The sequence below is a fragment of the Ammospiza caudacuta genome, chromosome 3 (assembly GCF_027887145.1).
Source record: "Ammospiza caudacuta isolate bAmmCau1 chromosome 3, bAmmCau1.pri, whole genome shotgun sequence".
NCBI lineage: Eukaryota > Metazoa > Chordata > Aves > Passeriformes > Passerellidae > Ammospiza > Ammospiza caudacuta.
In genome coordinates this window covers 43,582,008-43,599,550 of record NC_080595.1, presented here as the reverse complement: position 1 = coordinate 43,599,550, position 17,543 = coordinate 43,582,008, and the positions used below count along the sequence as shown (strand labels likewise).

The 17,543-nt window shown below is 41.9% G+C and overlaps 1 protein-coding gene across 15 annotated transcripts in view; it reads right to left on the bottom strand.

Annotated features, from left to right (window-relative positions):
- The window catches only part of AFDN (afadin, adherens junction formation factor), a 115,318-nt gene extending 99,438 nt beyond the window's left edge, over positions 1-15,880 (bottom strand). For 6 of the 15 annotated variants that reach the window (XM_058802836.1, XM_058802841.1, XM_058802849.1 and 3 more), the window contains exon 1: positions 15,476-15,879. In XM_058802836.1, the coding sequence (XP_058658819.1) occupies positions 15,476-15,586 (111 nt within the window). In that variant the 5' untranslated portion in view covers positions 15,587-15,879. Of the gene's footprint in view, positions 1-15,475 lie in introns of all 15 variants that reach the window. The other 9 variants (XM_058802835.1, XM_058802837.1, XM_058802844.1 and 6 more) reach the window with 2 other exon arrangements.
- Between the last annotated feature and the right edge of the window lie 1,663 nt (positions 15,881-17,543).

The window sequence follows — 17,543 nt, the reverse complement described above, 5'->3', positions numbered from 1 at the left end:
TTATCAGAAGGCTGGAGCACCTCTCCTATGACAGCTGAGACATTGGGGTTTTTCAGCCTGGAGAACTGAAGACTTTAGGGAAGCATTTTTATAGCAGCCCTACAGTACCTAAAGGGGGCTACAAGAAACATGGAGAGGGGACTTTTTACAAGGGCACTTAATGGACAGGACTAAGGGGAATGGTTTTAAACTGAGAAAGAGTAGATTTATATTAGTTATTATGAAGAAATTCTTTACTCTGAGGTTGCCCAGCAAGGTGGTGGATGCCCTATCCTTGAAATAGTTCAAAGCCAGCAAACACATCTTTTCCCCAAAGTAAAATTTTTCAGAAGCTCTTCTGAATGACAGAAAAGAGAAAGCATAATTTTCTCTGTAAGGATGTAGATGTCCATTTTGTAAGCTGTTCTCCTTGGACCAATCCATACTAATAAACTTAGATGGAGTCATTTGCAACATCAAAGTCAGAAATGGTAGTTCCAGTAGCCATTCGTTTTTAAGCTGTGATCAAGAACTGGTGAACTCAGACATGCCATTACTCCCTGTCCCACATGCTACCCCCTCTTCATCATCAGTAAGGTTTACAAAAATAAGCACTGAAAATTTTCATGCTTGTTTCAAGAACAAAGTCATCTCAAGGAGCAGATTTTTACAATAATCAAGCCCAGATCAGATGCATTTTTATTAAAGCAATGCAATTCTTGGGTTTTTTTTCTTAAGTAAAATTTGTTCACTATTTAAATTCCAATCCTCTAGAATATTCTTCAGCTTCATGAAAAAAATGCTTGAAATGCTTTTATTTTGAAAATACAATCTAATTCTTTCAATACATTGAAGTAAATTTTATACTGCAATTTTATTCTTGCAACTGGCTTTTTTGTAATATGTTTCAAACACACAAAAAATATACTTTTTAATTTGCATAGAATATTATTATATACGTTTTTAAAATATAGAACAAGAAAGTGAGAAGTATTTCCCAAGCCAGGAAAGTAACTCTGCTCAGGGGAGTCTACTTATAAAAATGCTCATTTCACCTTCAAATAGCACATTTGGTTACCAAAGAGCTGTGTTTTAAAAAGTGCCACCAGCTCTACTCTACAGATTTCTTCTAGAAGAGAAGAAATTACTGTTTTCATCATACAACATTAGTTAACAAAACTGGTCTCTACAGCTCTGTTAATCAGCAGTTGCCAGAAGAATGTTTGCCAGTGTACTGTGCATGAACTCTCACTTTTAACCAAGTTCTGCACCCCTGCCCAGTGGTTAGTTTTGCAGCCAGTGACACGGCTTGTATGTTTAGTTAACTTCACTTAAATTCCCACCTTTCATTTGTCATCTCTACATTGCAACAAACTATCAGAAAATTAAATGGTTGCTTACTTTCAGGCATTTTCTTGCTCTGAAACACAATTGTATCAAATACCCTTAATTTTATCCTTATCAAGGGCCTGTCAGTTGAGTGGCACACAGAGCAAGGACAAGTTACAATGCAAACATTAACGCAGATGATTAACCGTGAACAGGACTATTTCGAGTTTAAACAGGCTCAGATTACAAAAGCATTCAGTAACTTGGTTTGGCTTACTCAGATATTAAAACATAGTTAATGAAGGCATAAATGATACTACTGTACAAGATTTCAAGTACACTCTGACTCACAGTGAAACAATTTAGGCTTTAACTGCTAATATTAGCCAAACAATCTCTGCAGCAAATAATCAGAATTAACACAGCTGAAAAGTTATACCAATGAGGTCCACCCTCTCATTAGTGCAGGAGTATGACACAAGAATAGGAGAAGATGACCCAAAACAAAAATTCTGTCAGGAAGCAAAGACAGGATCATGCAGAAGTGAAAAAGAATTTACAAATCTAAGAAGTCTCTAGCTTCTTTTCCTTTTAAATAACAACCAATGCTGTCTCCTAGTGCAGTATGCATCCTGACTACAGCATGTGTGTTTCTCTACCACTGAGGACAGTGAACTTTTCCAGACTTATTCCTACAAGCTTATTTGTATAGAAACAAAAACATATGAAACAAAAAACCCAAACTCCAAGCAAAAGCACAGGCACATTTTATATAGTCTTAGTTAACACCGTATCATTTGTTCTGTGCATTTTTTATTACTCTCCACAATGAGACACAAACTTTCTCCATTATTAGATACTTAGAGTAACTCATTCAAATAGATTTAATTTTTTTAACTACTATTGCAAAGTATTTGGGGATTTTGAATTTCTTTCTATTCAGTATTCACTTCAAAAATGTTAATAAAACATATATGCTTGCCTTAATTAACAGCTTACAAGATGTTAGAACACCAGAAAGTTACACATGTGGAAAAAGGAAATTGCTGGGGAAAAAGCCAGGGCTGTTCAGCCTGGAAGAGAAGGTTGTGTGGAAATCTCAAGCAGCCTTCCAATATCTGAAAGGGGCCTACAGGGAAGCTAGAAAAGGAGTCTGACAAGAACTCCAGTGATGGGAAAAGGAGTAAAACTGAAAGAGGGGAAAGATTAGATATTAGGAAGAAGTTTTTTATTGTGGGGGTGGTGAGACACTGGAACAGGTTTCCAAGGGAGGCTGTGGACGCCCTGACCCTGGCAGGGTCCAAGGCCAGACTGGATAACCCAACCTGGTCTAGTTGGAGGGGCCCCTCCATGGCAGGTGGGGTTGTAACCAGGTGATCCTTAAGGTCCATTCCACCCCCTCAGCACTTTGATTCCTCACATTTGGAACTAAGGTTACCTATTTACTGAAGTGAGGCAGTCTCGTGTACATTTGATACAGAAGTATTTCTGAAACAAACAAAACCCCAAATATGAGAATTATTCAATTTTCCCAGGAAGATACATAACTGTTCCAACTGTATGCAGCTCCCCAATAGAGAAAAGGGGCAATCTTTGCTGCACCATAGAACACATGCAAGAGTTAAACCAGAGGTGGTGTGATGGTGCTGGTAGATGACACTCTAAGTGTGATTAACTCCCTTATCCCTATGTCCTATAGGGTGAAATCCCAAATTAGGATAACCTAGAGAATTGCATACATTATAAAAATCTAGCTTCTCTTTCTGCCTCTGTAGTAACTAAATTTACAACAGTTTTCAACACATTACTTCATGTATCTGCATCACTTTTAGCATCCCACTGTCCTGGAAACATTATAACAAAGTGAGAATGTTAGGTTTCTTTTATACAAACCAAGACAGTTTATGAAGATGATATAGCTATTCACACATACAAGCTAAGCATGATCTAAATAAATATCATCTTAGAACCACGTCATGGCTTGAGCTGCAAGGGACCTTGAACACCATCTAGTCCCAACTCTGAATTTTGCTAATAGCAACAACTTGGAGAAGCATTCCAAAGGGGAAAAAAAAGTCAAATCAAGTAATATGGCTCAGTTCCAAACACACTTGAATGACCATTGCCCACTTTCAAGAATTAGACTTAAAATTGCTCATTGCGTGAACAAAATGTATCCTAAATGTTCTACTTATAAAACTGGTTTAGACAGATAATCAACATAAGGAAAAGTCAGACTACCACATTATTTTGTAATGGCATATACAAACAGGAAAGCTCAGTAATTGAAAAGTCTCCTTGCATACAAGTAAGCAGCTCTTCCCAAAAACAAATGCAGTAAGCTTTAGCAAAACCTAAACTTGAAAGTTTTTTTTATTTTACCTAAATTTCACATATGTAAATATAAAAAATAAATGCTGAAATAAACTAAGCACCAATTTCAAAATGTTGTCAACATTTAATGACGCTTACGTCAGACGGACATTGGGGGTGGAGAACAAGGCAGAGAAAGGGCTGGTCATACAAATTTAATGCTACCATGTACTTGTGGTTGCTGTAAAAGTCAGTATCATCAACACCACAGAGCTGGAAGACAATCAAAGATGGGCAGTCCTGCGTGGCAGAAGACAGAACCCCATGACAGCAATCACATGATGGCAGGGATGGCAGGAAAAGGGTCAACACTGCCCATTTCCTTTCTGTGCCTCAGAAATGCTGAGAGGTAGATGAAGAAGGGGCTGCAGAACACAGTGTGTGTGTGTGTGTACCTGTGAAAGTGTTCATCCTCTCTTGCAGTTGCTGGGGTGGAAATAGCTTCAGATTACTCACACATCCATCAGCCATGACAAAGAACACTGCTATTCAACATTTCACTTCATAAATTAAGGATATAAAGGTATCAGAAATATGTTGGTATCTCACTCTACTTGCAGGTTTCTACTACTACTGATAACATCATGATATTGCCATAGAAGAACACAACAGACACTAGGAGAAAGGCATGTACATCAAGGATCAGAGAAATTGTCCTGACCCTTTTGCAATGTACAGCAACATCCTATTTATCCTCGGGATTTGGATAAATTAAGCTCTACATGCTCTGAGTACCATCCTTATTACCACTGAGGTGGTTAGGAAGGCATTTTTCCCCTTGGAGCAAGATTTCCTTCTCAGCAGCTAAGGAATTCAGTTAATCCAGGAAACTCACTCTGTCTCTACTGAGCAGATACCCAGAAGAGATGACACAAGCCAAAAGCTTCTTAAAAGGAATCCTCTCCAAAATAAGGGAAAGGTATCTATGGTTATAACAGTACAGCAAGCAAAAAAGCACTCCCTCCCTTAGAAGAAAACGCAGGTGTCACAGCCACCATCAGCACACAGACTAGCTGGTTATACACAGCTTCAACTGCAAGGCCACTCCAAACTACAAAGTCCACATGGCAGCTGTACAGGATCTAATGGCTGATCTGTAACCTCGCGGGAAACTTCTCACAGAGGCAGATAATCATAAGGCTGCTCTCTGAAGCCAGTGCAGCAGGAAGAACACATTTGAAGATTGCTGTAATTGGTATTTTTCCCTGAAAGTAGAAGTTTGGAGTGTCTGGTTTAAGGTTGTGGATGTGAGAGTTTTGGCACAGAGTGCATGTGGGAGGAAATGAGGGGGAAAAGGTCTCAACACAGGTAGGTTTACTGAGAAAGCTAGATCAGTACATTTATAATTATATACATGGATATTTATGAGCATCCATACACACAAGAATGTCAAAGACCCGGAGACAAATGTGGAACACTGAAGATAAGACAGGCACTTAAGCAAGTGCTGAGTTTCAAAAGTTTTTCCAAACCACCAGTATCAGAACATTGTACAACACTTGAGCTTCAATACGTGACTGTCTCACATTGGTACACGCTACCAATTTTTGTGTTGCCACTTGATCACTCAAAATGAATGAAGACTTCTTTGAGAAGGCAAAGTTTTCAAATGTGTCTAATCTATCAAAAATTTGAGGTACCAATTTTTTGAGCTCAAGCTTAAACTTAATGCAGGTGAGAAAGCAAATCGTGAAACAAAAGTATTCTGGAGCTTGTAGCAGACTACAAACAATTTATTTACAACAGTAAGAATTAGTAGCTCCTTCAGAACATCTAATACTCAAGATACTGAGCCAGTATCAGAATGTTAGGAGATACAGTTGATTATTGCTTCAGAAAATTCTACCAGAATTTTGAACACTGTAAAACTCACACACTCTAATTTCATCACAGATCCTACTTTACAGGATCCTACTTTAGCCAAAAGCTACAGACAGGCAGAAATCAGAAGTTAATAGAAAACTAGATGTTTTACTGTAAATCCTGACAAAGGCTCCAGGAGAGAGATAAATCCTCTCTTCTTTCACTTTTTTTTTTCCTGTTAAATGGACAGAACACCTGAAGCAGACTGCAAACCCAGCTCATATATTGAATAAGCTGGGTTTGCAGCAATAATGAGCAATAATGTCACCACTTTGGATGCTGGTAGATGGCTTTGGTGACTATACCAGTAGTCAGCGCATAAAATTACTTCATTGTTCTCTTTTTTTTTTCCCCATTCTACATATCAATCCTTATCTGTCTGAAAACAGTTTGCTATAGGCATAACAAGTGAATTTATTGAAATAGTCTTTACTGCACTATGGCAACAAGAAAAACTCTCATGAAATACTAGATACAGTTTCAGTATTGCTGGAGCCTTTATCAAAAGTATTACAATACATCCCACTCAGAACAAAGAAGGGCCTTATTAGAGCATTTCACTGATTTTTAAAGAAGGAAACAGTTGGTTGGCCTTTTATTTTTTTTAAAGGTTTCAAAAAGCTAAAAAATTGGATCACAAAATACAATAATCTAAAGTAATTCCAGTTCTGACCTTCTTCACTATACAGCAAACACTAGACCTAACAGGCAAATCCATCAAAATCAATTAGCAGGATTGAGCAGTGTTTTCATTAGTAAACACTGGCTTTCCATCACCACTTTCAGACTATTTTCCTTTTCCAGATATGAAAATAAACTGTCCTAATCTTTAAACAGCCAGAAGCCGTACAGTGAGTATTAAAGAAGTCTTAAAACTTTCATTCTGTCTGCACTGAAAGTAAGTAGCAGCCATGTTCAGTAAGGCTATCACTTTAAGTGGCAACAACTTACATGTTTCCCAATAAAACACACAGCATTCTACAAGAAATATGCGATGCTTGGATATGATCCGAACGCAGAAAACATTATCAAATTGTACACGGAAGGTGAATGCAAACCAGATTTCTCAACATAAAAGAAGTGATATTATGAAAAGCATTTTAGCACTGCAAAGCTTTCTGTAACACAACCTGGTTCAATTTTGTTTGTTTCCACATAGACAATTTCCCATCCAGGGCACTGTATCACAGACAGCATTGTCACAATGTTTTTAAAATTAAGAACATGGCAAAATTGTTTTTACTAAAATTGAGAACAGTAACAAAATGTTTAAAGGGACCTTCTGAATTTCAAGCTGATGTACTGCTCAAAGCAGAGCACCTTTTGGAGGGCAAAGAGAATGAGACCTTTTCTTGTTTTAGATATTGGGGCAGGGTTTCTCTGTCCTTTGAACTCTTGCCCAACCACAGGTCATCCAACAGCCCCTAATTTTCATTAAGAAGTGAGATACTGATTTTCCACTGGGTTTTGTAAGCAATGCAATATATGAAAAAGCAAAATGTAAATATATGTAAAAGCATGACACTGACATCAAACTGTATCTTGCCTCTAAAAAAATAGAAGAGTGTGGACTGACAAATCAAGTCATCTAACCAAGAGAAAGCTCTACTAAACACATCATGGAGTGCTTGAAAAGTCTACGCACTGAAATCTTAGTTCACAAATACTGCTCTGAGCAACATACTTTGTCAGCCAAATAAATACTGTTGTCAGACAACTTATTCTTTTTCACTTTTTCACACTATAAAAGGTTCCCTTACTACACAGCAGGGCCATGCCCTGGGACACAATTCACCAAGGGGAAGCCTTAAACCACATAATCAGGACACTATCATCTTTCACTAGGTAGTGAGTTTTTGTGAGAGCTTTCTTATTTCTGAGTTCTGGTCACAAGAGTGCAAATTATCATAGTAAGAAAAACACTGACCAAATAAAAAACCCCACCCTGCAGCCATTGTTTCAGTCTGCCATCACTCTATAGCAACTAGTACTGCAGTGCATAAAAGCCATTCCAAAATATTTACCCAGGAGTTGACCTGGCAATAGGGGTCATAGCCAAACACACACAATTGCCAGTTCCATACCAAACCAGCCAGTTTTCTAACATACTTGAATAGAATCACTATAGTAACTCATATTTTTTTAAAGTTGAATCTATTTCATAATCTTGTAATACATAAGTAAAATTAGAAATCCATTTATTATTATTCTTAAGATATACCAAGCACCACTTAATAAAAGTTTAAAATTTTCAAAAGTAATGGTGTGTAATTTCTGCTCTTCACTGGAAGAGGTGACATGAACAAACTTACAGCAGTGTACACAATTTCATCAGTACAATCAAACTCTTACAGACTATTCTATTAATATGATGAAATTCAAACACAAATTACAAATTCACGTAACCAAGTAAAGTTCACATTTGAGTGCAAATTTGCACTTAAAACTAATGCCCTATACTGATCTTCTAGATGACAACCCTAGTCCTAGGACTTTTTCCAGTTCTTACAGGATTCCAACTCTAAACAAATTTCCCAGAGTAATGAGTAATCTACAACAAAATTCTGCAAGACAGACCAGGGCATTAAAGAGCCCTCTTCTACTCAGTTGCATAGAGAAATGAAGCAAGTAGTATCTACATAGAAGGCATCTTCATAGGAGACAAGAATGAGCAAGAATCAGAGGAATGGCTCCCTAGTAAGAGGGAGCCCTCTGTGCTAGAAGATGATCTGAAGAGGAGCTGTCTGACTTGAGCACGCAATGGCAGAAGAAGATCTAGAAAATTTAATTGAATATATAATAACAATAAGTTGATAACCTTGAGGGCAATGCCTGTAAGAGAAGGAGATGACTATTATCCTGAAGCATTAAAGAAAACAGTTTTAGCAAGTTACATGTACCTAACAAGAAAACATTGAAGCCATGCATAATAAGAAGGTATGAGAAAAACAGGTGATGGCTAAAAAAAAAAAAAGAACATTGGACTTCTTCATGTCAAAGCAGATTTTTTAGTCTTTCTTGAGAACCAAACTAGACAGCAGCGAAAGGCAGAACTGCAACTGAATGACTGAAGGCAACCAACCACGTGGAAAACTTGAAAAAAGTTATGTTACAACGTTATACATCTTCATTATGCAAAAGCTCATGAGGCAGGATACAGTCCAGGAAGATAATTTGACTGCTACTGCTAGGTCTGAACTACTACAGAGTTTTATCTCTGTTGACTCAAGTTTTCATCTTTGATTCTTAAGCTTCCAGACAGGGACAGTTACAAAAAAGCAGTAATTTTTACTCGCAATTAAAGACCTGAGGGGAAAGAGGAATCTCTGCAAGAAGTTTAACACAATTATGAGCCAAGTGATGCATGCATCCAGAACAACTATCAATTACCTCTTTCATTTATCTACTGAACAATCTTAGCAGCAGAAATTAACAAGCTTCAGTCTTTGCACAAGATGAAACGAGCATCACTCAATATCTATTTTACATGTAAATATTCTTCCAAATCTAGCCAAAAACCTTGAAAAATCAACAATTACCTAAATAGTGCTTTACTCAAATACACTTCAGAAGAGGCTTCCATTAGCATAAAGTTGACTTCGAAAAACAGAGTAGACACTCCATTACGTATCTGTAATATCTGCTAAATTAGACTTCTCTAAAGTTTATCACAACATTTAGTTCACTAATTCACACTGTGAGTCTCAACTCCACCTTCTTCAGAACCATTGCTCAAAACAAGGAGTTTTCTTTATGCATGTTCTGAATTTTGCACAGCTACCATTTATTTCCCTTTATTTATAACAATGCAACTACTCCAACAGATACTGACACAAAGACAAACAGAGTGGTTTCTTATTATCTACAGCCTTCCCACAAACACCAGTTCATTTCAATTTCTATCACCTTCCAGCTAAGTTTTAGCTTTTGTTACCCCCTTTAGATGACAAAAGCATCTAGACACAAGAGCAGAATTTCATTAATCATAAAGCTAAGTTTTCCTCAAAAATCATGACAGTGTGTTCCATTCATCTTGGTTTAACCTCTCCAAAAGAGAAATGGTTTTGACAGAAAAAACACACTTGCACAAACAAAGCAAATCCCTTACATGTCTAGATGACTGGGGGTTTTTCAGCTGAAAAGTAATGCTTGTCAATGGCATTTCAGGCAGGGAACAGATCCACACATCAGGAGGGAATTCTTAAAGCCAGCATGTCTGAATTGAATGGAACTAATTGGCCACTGGCTCAAGAAATAACTTATATAAGGAATATTAAAAGCACAGTCTAAAACTTCTTCCTATAATTATTTTCATTACATTATGATGTCTGTAGACTGTGGTCAATATCTTAATTCAAACTAATAATTGGGACTCTCTAGAGAGCACTAAGACTTCATTTGTAATGACTATTCACTTTGACTCAGTTAAAGGAAAACTGGTCTCCAAATACTCCTCCTGATGCACGTGAGCAGGCCTGCATCCCTGACTTCTTTTTTCCAACCATTTTAATGCAGAGCTCAACAGAGTCAGTAAAGTGCAATTAGTAATCCCAAACCTCTAACTAATGCCAAAGTGTTTTTATGTCCTCTTGAACTGTGCCTGCTCAGTGGTAGCAATTATTTGAAAAACATTCTGTTCACTAAAAAGCACAGGCATCAGTCCTCAGGATTCCAATCACCCTCCCAGACTGACTAAATAGTAGTTTAAACATTTGTTGCAAAGAGAGTTTACTTTCCACACCATGGGTTTGGCAAACTGAAAAGGACAATACCTTCAGATATATTACCACCTTCTTGAGGTCTACACAGTGTGAAGAGTTGCACTTGCTTAAACTACTGAAAGTGGTACAATCCAACTGGTGGAGAGGGCACAAGTATTTCCACCATTTAGATGGTGTTTCCTTAGCTCCAGACTTGCATTTCCACTACTAGTATCACCCATAACACAATAGATTACCAATTTTAAAAACAGGTCTTGAAAAAGCCTCAGAGCCAGATTTTTAAAGGGTGAGATCTTTTTGCAGGTGAGCAACCATGCAGATAAACAGCAGGGGGGTTAAAACCTAAAAATTCCCATTTCTTGTTGCTTTAACTAGATTTAAATAACAAACTTGCATGACTACCATTAAAAGGCTGTAAAGCTTATACCTTCCCTGTGACACTTAATGAACCAGAAACAGATCTGAAACCAAAAAGTTCAGAAGAAGACCAGAATTCCATCAGCCCTAAAAAATCCTGCCATGCAGTGTACTGTGCAATATTTTCTGTTAATAGACTACTTACCTGTATTTAAAGCCAAAGAAAACAATATAAAGCATACTGAATAGACCAAACATACATAACACAACACATGGAAAGTCAACATTAAAAAAAAACCAAAACAAAGCAACCTGGAAAAAAAAGCCCCGCCCATATTCTGAAGGGTTATTTCTAATAACTTGTTGTTAAGACTAAGTTTTTTCACACATAAAGTAATCAAATAACCATGAAGACTTTTGAAATGCCTTCTTTTTTTTTTAATGATGGCCATTTAAAAGTCAAAGTCTCAGGAATTATTCTTTAATGCAAAGCATGTTATTTCTCTAAGCTTTTTGATTAGACCTTTCTATTTTTGCTGACACAGAGGTATATTAGTCTAGAAAAACATTCTCCATCAGAAAACAAAACTACAACAGATCAATGTTTCTGACAACAATCCTCCAGCCCCTGGGCAATTGTTATAAAAAAATCCCACTTGTTCTACAAAGTGTCTGTCTCAAAAGAATTAAATGCAATTCACACTCCTAGTCCACAAACAATGCTTAGAAAAAACACAACACCTCTCTTCCTCTCATATAACAGCTATGAAAGCATAAATTAAAGATGAAACCTTATTTTGTCATCAACAATAATTGTAACACAGAGTTCAGATATGGCATCTTATTAGATGCATTCAAACAGTGATAAATGCATGGTCTACAGTACCCCTCCATTCCTTCCTCTCTCCCAAAACATCCATTTTATATAACAATCAACTCCAGTTAGCACTTTTATTAAACGAGGAGGTTAAAAAAGCTAAACTGTATAAATGCAAATCATTTCCTATCTACAAGTTCCCAAAAAAAGCTGCACTTATTACAAAATCATTCATTCGAACTCACTCCTTTTTGAAAACTTTGGATGCTGTAAGCACCCAAGACTTAAATCAAGATCAAACCATCATTTTATCTCCTACTGCAAAAGGCCAGAGTCTTTTCTAAGTCTCTCTACTGTGTTTCTATGCCTGACAAAAATAATAAAGAAAAAGGAAAAAGCATCCACAATACTTGGACCAAGGGCAAGGAGAAACAACTGAAGAAAAAGGTTAATGCTCTGCTTCATTTTGAATCTGTTAATTTATCTACAAACAAAAACACAATTCACTCCACCTTCCCCCAAAAAGCCCAGTATTTTTTTTAAATTGCCGAAGTGAGTAGCTGCCTCACGTAGAGACATTAAAGCTTAATCAAGTTTAAATGATGACCAGTATTACAAACATCTTTAACAAAGGTCTGTACCTAGCAGCACTCCTGAAACATTATCATTTAAACTTCTGCTAGTAAATGCAGAGTTTTGGGTTTGCTCAATTATAAGTTTCTCAAGCCACAGAGCTTCTCTGAGCTACTTTCTGAATAAAAATAATTTTAAAATTTCAGAGTAAAATAGTGCAAATTAACAGGTTTCTCATAACAGCAACAATGGCTCAAATAGGTAAATATCTAATAAATTTTAAATTATCACTTTGCTCTCAAGCATGAGTCCACAAATTACTTCAGTGAAGGCCAGTGAAGATATGAAATCCTCACTCCCAAGAAGTCTTTCAGCTTTCCACATAATACAGAGAGAGGAATACTCAACTCTGAGCATGCAAAAGAAAGTTTTTATTTTTGTTTTGCTGGGGTAAAGGCGCTCTGAATGACTTAGTTAACTACTAGAGTCAAAGAGAAGTTAAGAAACAGTAACAGAACTCAACATGCCCTATCCAGGCTTTGCTCTTCCATGTCTTACATACCTTAACAATTTGTTCCTGAAGTCTCTCAAGAGGCAAGTAAACAAGTAGATTTCTAATCCCCTAGGACTAGTCTACTCAATAAAATATTAACAGGAATTCAAACAGATTAATTTCATGAACCAATTCTCCGAATAAAGCCCCACACATTTGAACTACTTTCAAAATGCCACCCAACCTTCAAAACAAAGTCACATTTTACACACTGCAGTAAAGCCAAGAGGATGTAATGGAGTTGGAACAACTGCATCTCACCAAAGAATCAGACCTTCCAAACTAATACCAAGGTACATCAGTTGGTCACATTGAATTCCTTTCACTGTAACTGCATAGTCTATACTGTCAGAACCCTAGTCAATTTACACTAGATTTCACTTTTCCTTTGCTTTACCAAAAACTCTGAACCCCACTATAAAGGCTGTGATTAGCCCTCTGGAAAATCCTACTCTCTTACACAGGAAAGTTACAACTCACTTAAACCAGGTCACTTTCACTGAGGAAGCGCCTGAAGAATCACTACAAGGCATCAACTCTACTGATGCATCCAACCAGCAGCTCCTGGACGACAGTCTGCAGTCTGGGCTACAAACTTGACCCAGCAGCTCAACAACTATGCCTGGACAGCTTAAAATGACTCAGTTTGACTCAGCTCAGGCACACACAGCCAAAAGTCATATCCAGGTTACTGCACCTTCACAGATGCCAGACTTGCTGCAGTCCCTACAAAAAGCAAGATATGCCTTATGATCAAGCTGAGCCTGGAAAAACAGGGAAACAAAAGAGGATTGTCAGTTCTCAAGCAGTCTAGTAAAAGAGCTTTCATTTAAGCTGATAAACAGTACAAATGTGAATCACACCATGATCTAGGTTGAAAATATTGCCAAATTTGTGTCAGCTCAGGGAAAGAGTGAAAATAAATGCGAGCATTTGTAAATGTAATTATCTGGAAGGAAAACATACTTTATCTATAAAATTGTTACCTGCTGCCAGTTGGATGTAAACTCACCTGCAGTGTTATCAAATGCTTTTAGAACCAGTAAGCTAAAGACCTCATGTATTCAAGGATATTATGCATGCACTTAATTTTTTACATTCAGTAGTTCAACTGAAATGTCATCACTGACAATGGTGAGTATGCTCCTATACAGGATGCTTAAGTGCAGAAGTGTGGAGTGAATACCAGTAAAATTATTTTTTCTTTCAATAATATTTATAATGAAGCTGGCGACTTTTGTGCAAACTCTAGTTAACTACAATAATAAACATGCATGGTTGACCTAAAGAAAGTATAATTTGTTAAACTACTTACTAACAAAACCACAGAAGCACAGTCTGCCATAAACACAAAGAACACAGTCTGGAGTTAGAACGTACTGGGAATGGACAAACACATCAATAAAACAAGAAGTTCAGCCACAGGCAGTTAGCAGTCAACCTGCAATTCCAAAAAGACCGTGCTATGTTCTCAAACACAATCATGGAAAGCTTCTTGACACTGGCTTCAGCCCACTTTTTTGAGACAGTGACTGTCAAGCAACAATGACATTGTTAAAACCTAAGCAATGCAATCAAGGAACTCTAATTATGATAAATCTTGGAAGATGTAGGGAATAATCACAGAAAACCTTCATCTTTGTGTTCAAGAAACTGTCTGCAATGAGCAGAACTGAAAATACCCGAAGGTGTCGTAGTTCCTAATCTTAGAATTGCTTTCAACACTTTTTCGTGGCTCTGCTAGCAGTCAGCACCAAGGTGCAGAACAGGAGCCAGCTCCAAGACCAAGCCAACGTGATTTCTCAGAGGCTTCTGTTAATAAACAACCAGGGCCAGGCCAAGAGCAAGTGTGAATTTCCTCCTTTTCCCCGGGAACACGCACATGATCAGCCTCCACCCTGTGAGCAGGGAGCCCGCTGTCACACACAAACAGGGCTGTAACCTGCGTCCCCAGCCCTCCCCCTACCCCCCCTCGCCGCTTTCAAACCAGACGCACAGCACGAACCAGCCAAAGGGAACATGACAAGGGGCAGCGGGAGGGTGTGGTTTGACTGTTACATTTTTTTTTTTTTAAAAAAGGACAAACCCCAGCCTCTCTAGGCCATCAGAAACACCCACTTCATTAGGCAGAAATTACCCGCTGTGTTTTTCCAGTACAACATGTAAACTCGGGTCTACGAACCTGCTCATGGTATTTACTTTAGGCGGCGGGCTGGCAGCCTGCAGGCTCGGAGAGCCAAGGCGCTCCGTCCGTCACGCCCTGGGAAAGCCACTCCGGGGATTGCACCAGCAGCCCGGAGAGCCGCCGGACTGCAAGCGGCAGGTTGCTTTGTAAGAGGCGCCTTCCGCACAAAGACGAATATTTAAAGAAACAAACAAGCTAGCAACAAAAAAAGCGCCTAGCACCAGGCTCCTCAATCCTCCTCCACCAGTCGCCTGTATGTACTGTTAGAGTCACAGACAGACAAAAAAAAAACCAAAAACCCACGGAGGTACCCGCTGTCGAGCTCGGGACGGGGGCAGCTCCTGTGTTATCGCCCTTGCCCGCCCCCTTTCGCCATCTCCATCTCCCAGCGGGTTTCTCCCCTGCCTCGGAGCCGCCTGTCCCGCGGGGTCAGGCCGGCATGTGCCTGCGGGAGGGAACAGAGGGAGGAGGGGAGGGCTCCGGCCCTGCGCTCCCTTCCTCTCCCCGGCCGCTGCAACCTGCCTCCACCCGGGCACGGCCAGGGGCCCTCGCTGCCCACCGAGGAGCGGAGCCCCGGCCGCGGACAGCGCAGGAGCGCCCGTGTCCGAGCCGCCGGCCGGGGCGGGGGACGGCGCGGGAGCCCGGCGGCCGCGGGGCGCGGCCTGGCCCGGGCGCGGCGTCTCACCGGGCCGGCCGGGCGGGAGGCCCTCGCCGGGGTCGCTCACCTCGGTGGGGTCGCTGATCTCGAACAGGTCCAGCCGGTTCGCGTTCCAGTGGTTGATGATGTCGGCGAGTTTGCGCCGCTCCTCCTCCCGGCTGCCGCCGCCGCCCGACATCCTCGCCGAGCCCGCCGCCGGGGAGCCGAGCCGGGGCCGGGGCCAGGCCCTCTCAGCCGAGCCCCGGACGGAGCGGGGGGTCCCTCAGTCCCGGCCGGGCAGGGCAGGCACCGGCTCTCCCCGCGGCCGCTGCCGGCTCGGGCGCCGCGGAAACGCCCCGGGATCGTGCCGCCGACAGCGATCGGCCCCGCCGGACAGTGGGGAAGGAGAGAAAGAAAAGGGGGAAGGGCGGGCAGGGGGCGGGGAGGAAGAGGAAGGATGCCCCGAGTCGGCAGCGCCCGCTGTATCTCCCGGCTCGTCAGCGCCTGTGGCCGCTCGCGTGCCCTGAGCCGAGCGAAGCCGCCGCTGCCGCCGCCTTTCTCCGCCCCGGGATCGCCCTCCCCTCGCTCTCTCCCTCACACACCGGCCGTGCGCGCCCCCGCCCGGCCGCCCGCCCGCCCTCCTCCTCCCCTTCCCGGGCGTGTGCGCGCCTGCGCGCGCTCCCGGCGGCCGTCGCCTCCCGCCGGCGCGCGCCTCCGGAGAGTGGCCTCCGTGTCCCGCCTTCCTCTCGCTGCCCTGCTCCCGCCGGCCTGGGGGGACGGCCGGGACCCGGCGGGGGCCGGGGCGGGGCGAGGCGCGGCCAGGTGCAGCGCGAGTGCCCGCCCGGCGGCCGGGGACACGCGGCGGCGGGGTCAGCGCGGCCCGGTGGGGAGCGCGGTGCCGGCGGGAGGCCCCGCGGGAGAAGCGGCGGGAGCCCCGGGCGCCGCCTTAGCGCGGGGCCCGCGCTCGGGCTGTGGCACCAACAAAGAGCCGCCGCGGCCGCGGGAACAAAGACCCTGCGGGCGGATCCCGGCGCGGCCCCGCCGGAGCTTCCCCGCGCTAAGGCGGAATGCCGGCGCTGCCCAGCCCGCCCTGCCCGCGGGCGGAGGTCAGGGCGCACGGCCCGGGAGTGGCCCTGGGTTAAGGCCGCCCCCTCGCCCTGCGGCCCCCGGGTCGCCGCGGTGCCTCGGCGTCTCCCGGCACAGCCGGGGCAGCGACGCTCCGCTGCTGCCCCGGTCGCTGCTGCGTTTGATGATGGTTATGGAGTGCCTTGGGAGCGCCGCGTGGAAGGAATTGTCTAAAAAGGCCGTATTGACAGAAATTTCCACAGCTTGAGATAAACCTGATAAGAAGTTAAAGCATCGGATACGTTTTAATGGATTTTAGACGCGTCATTTTTCTGTGGTTTCTCACAAAACGTGTCAGTCGGCCCTACGAGGCATCGCCCATTGTGTAGACGTTGGAATTCGGTCCAGCTCTGGGGCTTTGGCTTTGTTTCTTAACCCGCAGAAGTAATGCATCCTGATAGTTCAGCGGTCATATTTGTTGTGCTTTGGGCATCCTCTGAAACTTAGGACTTGAACAATCCTGTTTGAGCTTGGTTGTCCAAGTGTGTATCTTTTTTGGTTTCTTTGAATGGTTAAAAAGGGGGAACTACTGTTTCCTTTTAGCATACCTGGCAAAGTATTTCAAGTTCCTCTTTGCTGAGGGAGTTCATAAGAGTGAGTTTTGCTGATGAAGTTTTGATTTGGCTGGGTTATTTAAAGAAGGAGATTCCTCAGAGGCCTTGTCTACATTAAGCAATTAAATTATTGTTTTTATCCAGTGGTACAGCACCTGTATAACTACCAGAAGTTCTGGTTTTACAGGTGAAGGTCAGTTATACTTTTGCCCTACATATGTAACTGTGCCATATTCAGAGTTTCCAGTTCCAAGGGTGGAAGGGATTCTATTTCCTGGGTCCCAGATTTTGGGACATGTTGAAAGCCTGTCTGAGCCCTTAGAGGACTTAGCGTGAGTCAGGGGAGACACACAAAACCTCAGGTTCTTGTAGTGCTATGATACTAAAACTATACTGTATTCCTTTTCGATGTAAAGTGTAGAGAGAAGAAAAAATCAGACAAAACCCTTCTTACATAAAAGAAAGGGGGAAAATAAG